General features: G+C 37.3%; 1 protein-coding gene across 1 annotated transcript in view; it reads right to left on the bottom strand.

Moving 5' to 3' along the window:
- Positions 1 to 10,779, bottom strand: part of LOC110464789 (inositol 1,4,5-trisphosphate receptor type 1-like) — a 133,172-nt gene that overhangs the window by 31,914 nt on the left and 90,479 nt on the right. The window contains exons 39-48 of the mRNA XM_021520214.1: positions 9,846 to 9,930; positions 9,488 to 9,574; positions 8,067 to 8,171; positions 7,487 to 7,558; positions 7,238 to 7,370; positions 6,289 to 6,427; positions 5,295 to 5,444; positions 4,521 to 4,677; positions 3,864 to 3,961; positions 2,258 to 2,293 (exon numbers count right to left, since the gene is read on the bottom strand). Of these exons, the coding sequence (XP_021375889.1) occupies positions 2,258 to 2,293; positions 3,864 to 3,961; positions 4,521 to 4,677; positions 5,295 to 5,444; positions 6,289 to 6,427; positions 7,238 to 7,370; positions 7,487 to 7,558; positions 8,067 to 8,171; positions 9,488 to 9,574; positions 9,846 to 9,930 (1,062 nt within the window). The remainder of the gene's footprint in view (positions 1 to 2,257; positions 2,294 to 3,863; positions 3,962 to 4,520; positions 4,678 to 5,294; positions 5,445 to 6,288; positions 6,428 to 7,237; positions 7,371 to 7,486; positions 7,559 to 8,066; positions 8,172 to 9,487; positions 9,575 to 9,845; positions 9,931 to 10,779) is intronic.

Raw genomic sequence — 10,779 nt, 5'->3', positions numbered from 1 at the left:
TTGTCATTTCACATATTTACTAGTACAGTACTTAATGTGAAAGAAATAGAATCGATCATTGCAATATGAGAAAGATCTGTTTAGTTCTTCTTTTAATCCATTTTGTTTTTATGATCAGTCTCAAAATATAACATGCACAACGAGGGATCAAGGGGAACCTACATTTAAATTTTGAGAAAGATCCCTCCCGTACTTCCCGAGAAATAGCGATAACAAACTTTCACTATCAAAATCCAAGATGGCTGCCTGTCGGCCATGTTGTTTATCCAATTAGTCTCAAAAATTGCCCTGCACAGCTAATGACAAAGGGGAACCTACATATAAAATTTGAGATAGACTCCTATAGTACTTTTTGAGAAATAGTGATAAAAAACTTTCACTATCAAAATCCAAGATGGCTGCCTGTCGGCCATGTTGTTTATACAGTCAGTCTCAAAAGTTGCCCTGCACAGCTAATGACAAAGGGGAACTACATATAAAATTTGAGATAGACCCCTATAGTACTTTTTGAGAAATAGCGATAACAAACTTTCACTATCAAAATCCAAGATGGCTGCCTGTCGGCCATGTTGTTTATCCGATCAGTCTCAAAAATTGAAATTGAAATAGAAATACCGATAACAAGAATTGTTTAAGGATGGACGACAGACGGCGGACCACGGACGATGGACAGACCACAGACCACGGACCACGGACGCAGGGTGATTTGAATAGCCCACCATCAGATGATGGTGGGCTAAAAAAATAAAGTGTTTTAAAAAATTGATACCACAAAATGTATATAATCCCAACGAATTTGTCCCAAAACAAAAACAACGAAATTTAATCCAACGGAAATATATGCTTTTAAAGTAACTCTTAGTAAAGTATATCTACCTGTTAGATACTACACTATGCCTAAAAACCGGTTATGTTGTCTAACTTCAGGTTTATATTATTCCATCTGTGATTAGTCATTAAGTTACTTAATTAAAGTCTAAAAAAGGAACAGACTGGTAGCATTATAAGGTGACATCAGTATATTATCAAATCAGACCTGAACTTTTACCTGATGTTTGTGTTTTATGGAAGATAAAAGGTGAGCAAAATTATACAGGACCAAAAACAACATAATTGCCCTTCATAGCTCTGGATAACAAGAGGCCAAATGGGCCTGTATCACTCACGTTATTTACTGGTGTTAGGTGTGGAATTGGGGTTCTTTTGTACCAGGGGGCAATTAGCAAATTATCTTCAATAAGATTCATCAGTTTGGAAATAAGACTAATCAAAGTTTTACTTTATACACGAACAATGTACCTATTCAATGTGTCACAATGTATCAAGGCCGACTGGTCCCTTTGTCAAGCTATGACCGAGTGAGCAATTGGTATTGTAATAATCTCTCACTCGGTCATAGCTTAATGACAAAGGGACCAGTTGGTCTTGATACATTGTGACACGTATAATATGTCCATCATTTGTATATAAAGTAATACTTTGACAATTATGAGGCCAAGTTAAGTAACTGATCTGATGTCACATTATAACGTCTCCATCACTGCTACATCATCAATTACTGAGCAACCACGGACTACCTGGTCGCCACAGGCGTGAAATGGTGTAAAGCAGAACTACCCACACACAGTGAACAGTTTAAGTCACCCAATCATAATCTAAGGTTAATATCAGTAATACCTAAATTAATACATTATCTAAGTAAGTGTTGCTCTTACAAAGTTGAATTCAAAATTCTCATTTTTAACATCGTAACTTATATACTCCATCCCCCAAAACACTTTATAGGAGTCATTTTGTACATATTTGATAACGATGCTTTCTACTTAGCTTTGATAAAACATACTGATCATATCAAGTGGTTTAATTGTTAAATGGAAAATACATTCTGTGATTCCTTGTTTTTTCCCATATTCTTAGCAAGTTGTCACAAAATTTTGGCACGTCCATTCAAAACATTAGCCAATTTTTCCTACCATTTCCCCCCTGTAGATGACATGCTATTTAAAAGATTTCTCCGAGGTATTTTTTCAAATCCAGATTTTGTTTATGAAAATACATAAAAAATCTTGTGTTTTCATTGTTTGGTGCATCCTACAATGACATGCAAACCTCACACAACAGCTTGACAGATATCAACAGAAGGAGTGGAGTTAACCAAAGTCACACTCAAAGCTCCACACAGGAACTTTCTTTGTTGACTGAAAAGTAAAACATTGTGAAACGTAGCTACAGTCTGTACACCATGCCTGAGATTTACCCTTGTAAACGCCGACATTTTCTCGCCATTAAGAATCTAAAATACAAAGGGTTCACATGAGGGGTTCTGCAAGACGGCTTCACACAAACAGTAAGGGAAACACACGAACAATAGCTAACAACAACAGTCAAACGTACATGTTTCAATTTTTTTCCTTTTAATTAACTTCCACAATATGTTCTGTAATATGTGAGGAATAAAGAGGTGCTGTACATCATATGAAGAATATGGATTTTGACTCCTTTTATTCCAACAAGCTGAAAACCCTGAGACTGTCCTCAGGTGCAGAATACAATTTGAAGTATTTAAGAGTAAACAGATTATATTTTCGGCTTTTTTGAAGAGGTACTTTAAGCAAGTTTATAGGGAAAAACAGGAGGAAAAGGAATAAAAAAACACCTTATATATATCAGAAAAAAATCAAGGCTTTTTCTATAATGACAAAAGAAACTGATGTGACTTTTTATTGTTCAATCCAATATCCTTTTTTTATTTTCAAAAGAAGATATGACCATTGACCAAACATTATCAAATGGAGAGTCTCAGTAAATTTAATGCAGTTCTCATGTTTCAGCCCCCTAAGTGTGGGCCATTATCAAAACACAGAAACATGTAAACTTGCAGAGACTCTCCATTTGATGTTGTCTAGTCATCTCTTCTTTTAAATCTCTATTACTCTTATGGCCAGACTAGTGAATTCCATTTAGGAATCCATTAACTGGGGTACATAGAACTTCAACGTACATCCACTAGCAGATACTATAGGATCTCGCTTTCCCTTGTATTTGCTACTTACTTTTTTATTTTGATAATCTAGAAGTCCTTTGAAAGTAGACAACATATACTACACTAGAAGGGCTTTGTTGCTCACAAAATCTAAATCTGGTAAAACATAGATAGGGACAGGTCTTGTGTTCTTAATTATAATCCTCTGCATTTGCTCCAGAATTTAGATTGAATGAATCTACTACCAAATATAACAGGTTAGAGCTAAGGATTTTTTTTAAATTGTCCTGACGTTAATATAATGCAAGTTAGATTTAGATCTAGACTTAGAATCTAAGACAGTGATCTTAACCCTGTAAAATGTCTGATGACAATAGCTGGATGATGGTTGATGTCCAATGACTGATTAGATGATGCTGTTGCAGCAGTGTCACTTAGCAACAATGACATCAGGACCATACAAATTTAGTAGACTTATACATGTCCTGGTAAAATGTGGTCTCTGGTGATGACGAGTAGATGATAGAACATATAGAGAAGGCTTATGCTGGTAAAATGTGGTCTCTGGTGACAGACTAGATGATAGTGTAAAATGTTCCACTCAAACACACAATAGCTGAACAACAATGATACATAATCATTTAATTCAGCATTGTCAAACTGATATCTGAAATATTGACTGTATATTTAAAAATATGTTACATAATTTTTCATTATAGTAGTGAAGAAAATTTGTTTTTATTATGGTAAAACATCATCAAACAGAGAACAAAAATCCTATTTTAAAAATACATTCCATGAAATAATCAGTAAATTGTGCACAACAAACTTCTAGAGATTTTGAAATAATGAAAGGTGAGGCCATTAATCAACAACTTACTTTTCCTTGATGGAGTTTGTTGAGATTTGCATTCGGTCTCGTACAGCCATGAAGAACACTTCCTCTCTTGTAGACAGAAAGAAGTCCAGCATTGATTTCTGTACCAGTATCAAAAGGTGTAGAAATGGGTCATACTGGTCATCAATTAGACAATGTATCTGTTCTATAAAACAACCCTCTCTAGTAACACCAAACTCCCTTTTTAAATTTGCTTAAATGTTAAATTAAGTAAACTCAACCATTACAACATAGTGCATCAATATAGAAATTATATGAAATATAAAGTGGTATTTAAGTCTTCATATTAAACAATTTTTAAGTCTGAGGAGCAATTTTAAGTATGGTATATGACTGCTCTTCCCATGCACAGTTATTAAAAATGTAAGTTAAAATGAACATTAAGTAACAATTGAAGCAAAATTTAAAGAAAATCCCTTTTAAACAATGAAGGTTAAAAAAGGTCAAAGCATTTTCCTTAAGAAGTTGAACAATATCCCATCCCATCTAAGATAATACAGATTTCATAACAATTACAAGAATTTTGTCTAGATATTTCCTTTTTACTGTACTTCTGATAAAATATTGAGAACTAAACAATGGCATTATACATATGTAACCTGACTGTTCATCCAAGAGTGATTACCCTAAAAGTTATACCTGTACATCCCTATTGGCGTTAAACAGCATGAGTGACATGAAGGCCAGGACCTCACGCGCGATTAAATCACTCCGACGTGCCACATGGGGCAGCACCTTCTCTACAAAGCCGTGGACATTGAGGGCATTCTGGACTTCCTTTATGTACGCCAGCTGTCTGTTGGTTCAATTCATACATCACATAAGGCATTTCAAATAAAATAAAGGCCCATAATTGTAAAATACATGTGATGTAGCACAGTTTATATTGATAAGCAACCTTCACCTAAAAAGTAAGATTCTTGTGTACAGCTGTACTTATATGTATCAGAGTAAGATTCTTGTGTACAGCTGTACTTATATGTATCAGAGTAAGATTCTTGTGTACAGCTGTACTTATATGTATCAGAGTAAGATTCTTGTGTACAGCTGTACTTATATGTATCAGAGTAAGATTCTTGTGTACAGCTGTACTTATATGTATCAGAGTAAGATTCTTGTGTACAGCTGTACTTATATGTATCAGAGTAAGATTCTTGTGTACAGCTGTACTTATATGTATCAGAGTAAGATTCTTGTGTACAGCTGTACTTATATGTATCAGAGTAAGATTCTTGTGTACAGCTGTACTTATATGTATCAGAGTAAGATTCTTGTGTACAGCTGTACTTATATGTATCAGAGTATGATTCTTTCCCGTTCTTAATCTTAACAAGAATTACTTTGAAAGTCGTACTAAGCTATCTCAAAATATTATTAGGTAAACTAAAGTGACTGTTATGACATGAAGATTACTTTTTGATTTTTTGGTCAGAGGTACATGTGTCCCAGTCCTCAGGAAGTTTGCGCTCCTCGTTGTGTATGATGGCGCGGAGTATCTGCATACACTTGATGTCAAGTTCCTCTGTCTGGGCCAGGCCCTGACGGATAGACTCCTGGGATATCCTGGTCAGACACACAGTCAATATAACATGAAGACAAGATTAAAGCTTTCAAATAACCATGACTTCCTAATATAGAATTAATTTCACAGCAAGTAGAAAACAAGTTTTTTGTATCAATTTAAATTATTTACTCTTGTTGTGAGCGCTCAGCTGGAAGATTGCATTGGATCTTAATGGAGGAAAAAACTAAACCCGTGATGAGGCAGGTGATCAAAAGCCATTTCAAGTGAAATTGGGGAAATCAAACTCCAGCCATCTTTGTGTGTTAACCACTAAGTCACCCAAACACATCACAGAATCATCTTCCACAAGTGGTTTTAATTTCAATTCTGGAAATATTTTTCCTAAGACAATGTTTCTGTACTACCACCATTAATAGTTATACAGGTCTTTGGCAGGGTACATGTACCCTGCCAAAGACCTGTATAGCGAATTTGTCATACTGGAAAGCCATTTATAGGTTGGGACTTGTGTTTGCCAGAAAACAGATACTGTGTAGGGCGGTAGTACGGGAAAACAGAAAAAACAATTTTTGTATAATTCCAACAATTTAATAAATTTTTAAATTATAATAAGTCAACAATATGGTTTTGAAACAACATTACATAACAACTCAGTTCCTTAAAAACCGTTTCACCATATTGTTGATTGTTGACATTAGCAGACGAACGTTCTCCGGTGTGTTCGATTCAAATCTTCGAGTTATCTCCCTTACAACAGGCGTGCATGCTCTTATGTACACCGGCAAGGATACTAACATAGCTTCAGGTACCTTGGCCATTCGACCAATCACCGTGCGACATTTTTCTTTGCAGTATGACAATATGTGGTATCTGTAGACTTACTGCAACTGTTCTAGAAGTATCCTGGCTGGAAGGAACCTCTTGGCAGGCTTCCTCTCGTGGACGTCTATAAAACACTTGACAAGGCTCTGGAACTCCTCGCCTAGTAACAGCTCCTCATTGGTACCCTGGGCTGTGTACTCTGTAGTCAGAAACATACAACCTTAGTGACAATATTGTTTTGGTTTGTTTAATTTTGTGTTTAACGTCCTATTAACAGCTATGGTCATTTAAGGACGCTCCATGTTTTGGTGTTGGAGGAAAGCCAGAGTTCCCAGAAAAAAACTCCGACCTACGGCCAGTACCTGGCAACTTTAACACGTAGGCCTCGGACCCGCGAACCCAGTGGTTGAGGGCTAGTGGTAGCAAAATGTCATACGCCTTAACCACTTGGCCCCCTCCTTAGTGTCAATACAACAACATAGTTTATATATCTGTGTAAGAGGATGGCTCTATGGGTTTCACTTTACAGTCTAAAATATAAGGTTCTCATCACAGTTGATATCAGATTTAAAAAAGAAACGGTAAAAATTGTCCTGATAATATTAGAAAAAAAACATATTAAATTCTGATTTCATTACTGTATTGTACTAAATTAATCATATATGACTTTAAATATTAACAGAAGACGGCAAGCAAATCAGTTTTTTTGATGGAAGCAAAAGTGTTTATCTAATTAATAAAATATTATGCAATAATTTAAAATGTCACTTAGTTAAAGATGTGTGTACTATCATCCGTTTTGTAATTTCTATTATGTACAGGTATACTAGTGACTACATATGACTTATACGTACATATAAGTAATAACAATACAGAACAGTAATAAGTGTTAAGGGAGAACTAATGAAAACAGATAAATGTTCATATTTCTATTGTCTTCAGCATATACATATATACATTCATAACTAGTATTTACATATTGTTCTGGTGACATCTGTCTAATACAAACCTCGTTTTGATTTCTTGTACTTGATTTGAGCAGCAACTGTGTTATACCCCTGATAAATGATGTTGTTATTTTTGGCAAACGTGTGGAATTTGGCGTTGAGCTCCAGTTCTCCTGCATAGTATTCCATGTTACCCTGCAAAAGTCAGTTATTACAGTAAATCTTACATCTTGTCTTAACACAGGAAGGTACAATGAACTTTAATACTGTAGAGAAAATCACACTGATGAGACATAAGAAAAGATTCCTACCTTGCGCACGGCACTCTTGGTATCTCCAAGTCTCATCTCCGTAGAAAACCTTTCCAACACGCTGATATATAGCTAAAAATAATGTTTTATGTTTAAAATATGAGATAATACAGAAAAAAAGGAAGTACAACATTGACATGTGAAACAGTACAGACATGTGAAACAGTACAGACATGAGAAACAGTACAGACATGAGAAACAGTACAGACATGTGAAATAGTACAGACATGAGAAACAGACATGTGAAATAGTACAGACATGTGAAACAGTACAGACATGAGAAACAGACATGTGAAACAGTACAATTATGTGAAACAGTACAGACATGAAAAACAGTAGACATGAAAGTAAATTTATTGATTTTCCACTGCAGTTTTTGAAACAAATATATAACATCGATCGACATCTTTAGGAAATATCTTTCTCTCAAGACAATGATTCCAAATGTGCTACGCATTATCTTCATAGCAGGTGATTGTTTTGAAATAATATTTCATAAGAAATTGATGAATAGTGTTGTTTGGAACAGTGAATGTGATAATAAATCCCCCAGAAAGTGTCGCTGTGTTCCTCTACTCACACTTTTGTTGGTGGTTGACACGGAGATGAGGATGGTAATGGAGGCCGCTATGGCCTTCATGTGGACAGGACTGGTGAGGAACTGGCCCGCCACCTCGCAGAATGACTGTAAAAATAAATAGGAGGTTTAATGGTATGTCAGAAAGATCTACAGATTACTGAAAGATGCAGCAGTACAAAAACTGAGTCATCAAACAAAACTTCTATTATTGTTATGCGACAACCAATATAAATCATATTGCTTGAAACTTTTTTGTCTCCAAACCTGAATTTCGGATAAAAGTAAGCACTTCTTAAATCAAAATGATATAATGATAATAACAGGAGAGCAATTTTACAGAATAAAGAGAAGCCTCCAGAGAGTCCTGTAAACACTACACACAGAGAGCCCCTGAGTGAGGGTTTGTGAGTCCTGTAAATACTACACACAGAGAGCCCCTGAGTGAGGGTTTGTGAGTGCTGTAAACACTACACACAGAGCCCCTGAGTGAGGGTTTGTGAGTGCTGTAAACAATACACACAGAGAGCCCCTGAGTGAGGGTTTGTGAGTGCTGTAAACATTACACACAGAGAGCCCTGAGTGAGGGTTTGTAAGTGCTGTAAACACTACACACAGAGAGCCCTTGAGTGAGGGTTTGTGAGTGCTGTAAATACTACACACAGAGAGCCCCTGAGTGAGGGTTTGTGAGTCCTGTAAACACTACACACAGAGAGCCCATGAGTGAGGTTTTTTTTATAAGTGCTGTAAACACTACACACAGAGAGACCTTGAGTGAGGATTTGTGAGTGCTGTAAACACTACACACAGAGAGCCCTTGAGTGAGGGTTTGTGAGTGCTGTAAACACTACATACAGAGAGCCCCTGAGTGAGTGTTTGTGAGTGCTGTAAACACTACACACAGAGAGACCCTGAGTGAGGGTTTGTGAGTGTTGTAAACACTACACACGGAGAGCCCCTGAGTGAGGGTTTGTGAGTGCTGTAAACACTACACACAGAGAGCCCTTGAGTGAGGGTTTGTGTGTGCTGTAAACACTACACACACAGAGCCCCTGAGTGAGGGTTTGTGAGTGCTGTAAACATTACACACAGAGAGCCCTTGAGTGAGGGTTTGTGAGTGCTGTAAACACTACAAACAGAGAGCCCTTGAGTGAGGGTTTGTGAGTGCTGTAAACACTACACACAGAGAGCCCCTGAGTGAGGGTTTGTGAGTGCTGTAAACACTNCAATACATACTGAGAGCCCTTGAGCGAGTGTTTGTGAGTGCTATAAACAATACATACTGAGAGCCCTTGAGCGAGGGGTTCTGTTGTGTCTATCTCCCCGGGATACAGATCTTTGTCCGGCGAGTAGAACATGGAGTAAAACACTACACACAGAGAGCCCTTGAGCGAGTGTTTGTGAGTGCTATAAACAATACATACTGAGAGCCCTTGAGCGAGGGTTTCTGTTGTGTCTATCTCCCCGGGATACAGATCTTTGTCCGGCGAGTAGAACATGGAGTAAAACACCTGGTAACAGGAAACTTATGTCAGTTAGGTATGATTAATACTTCAACAAGGTATCTATATCATTAGTGGATCTATATAGCAGTTTGAAGTTTTACAAAATAGTTATTCCAAATGAAAAGAAGTTGCACACAGTTTTAAAAATGTAAAATCGAAACTATCTGTTGTACTCATTTTCTATTTGGAAATAGGATGGACATTTCATGTGAATTATACAAGTAAATATTTAACACTATATTTTCATTTCATTGCAACAAACCAGATGGAATCCTACCTCTACAAAGGGGAGGACAGCCTCCAGGACATAGAATACACAGCCATGTAGTCCCGCATTGGTGTCTCCTGGAACAGCCACCGCACTGATCATACAAAAAACTGTATTTTATTTTTGTTTACAAACAGAATAACAAAAAACAAAATATTGTTCATTCAGATGCTGTTTGTTTCCATACATGTATATTCTGTCTATTCCTGAATAATTAATATGGAAATTTATTACTCTATTTAATACTTGAAATTCTGAGGATCCATTGCGTTAGACCTCTTTTTGAGTCCTTACCTAATAATGAATGTTATTTTGAGTACCTATCATTTGTCAGGTGATTGTTAGAGAGCCTTGGTGGTTAACTTAATACTGTACCTACCGTGCCTTTGGCAAGGTGGATGTTTGAGTACCTACCTTTGGCAAGGTGGATGTTTGAGTACCTACCTTTGGCAAGGGGGATATTTGAGTACCTACCTTTGGCAAGGTGGATGTTCAAGTACCTACATTTGGCAGGTGGTTGTTCAAGTACTTACTTTTTGGTAGGAGACAAACCTTTCTGCAGGTGGTGCGAGTACCTATCTTTTGGCAGGTGGCTGTGCGAGTACCTACTTTATTGGAGGTGGCTGTTTGAGTGCCTGGATGGCTGTGTGAGTACCTACCTTATTGGAGGTGGCTGTTTGAGTGCCTGGGTGGTTGTGTGAGTACCTACCTTATTGGAGGTGGCTGTTTGAGTGCCTGGGTGGCTGTGTGAGTACCTACCTTATTGGAGGTGGCTGTTTGAGTGCCTGGGTGGCTGTGTGAGTACCTACCTTATTGGAGGTGGCTGTTTGAGTGCCTGGGTGGCTGTGTGAGTACCTACCTTATTGGAGGTGGCTGTTTGAGTGCCTGGGTGGCTGTGTGAGTACCTACCTTATTGGAGGTGGCTGTTTGAGTGCCTGGGTGG

Source organism: Mizuhopecten yessoensis, unplaced genomic scaffold, assembly GCF_002113885.1.
Source record: "Mizuhopecten yessoensis strain PY_sf001 unplaced genomic scaffold, ASM211388v2 scaffold11033, whole genome shotgun sequence".
NCBI classification, from domain to species: Eukaryota; Metazoa; Mollusca; class Bivalvia; order Pectinida; family Pectinidae; genus Mizuhopecten; species Mizuhopecten yessoensis.
This window is presented reverse-complemented; position numbering and strand designations above follow the sequence as displayed.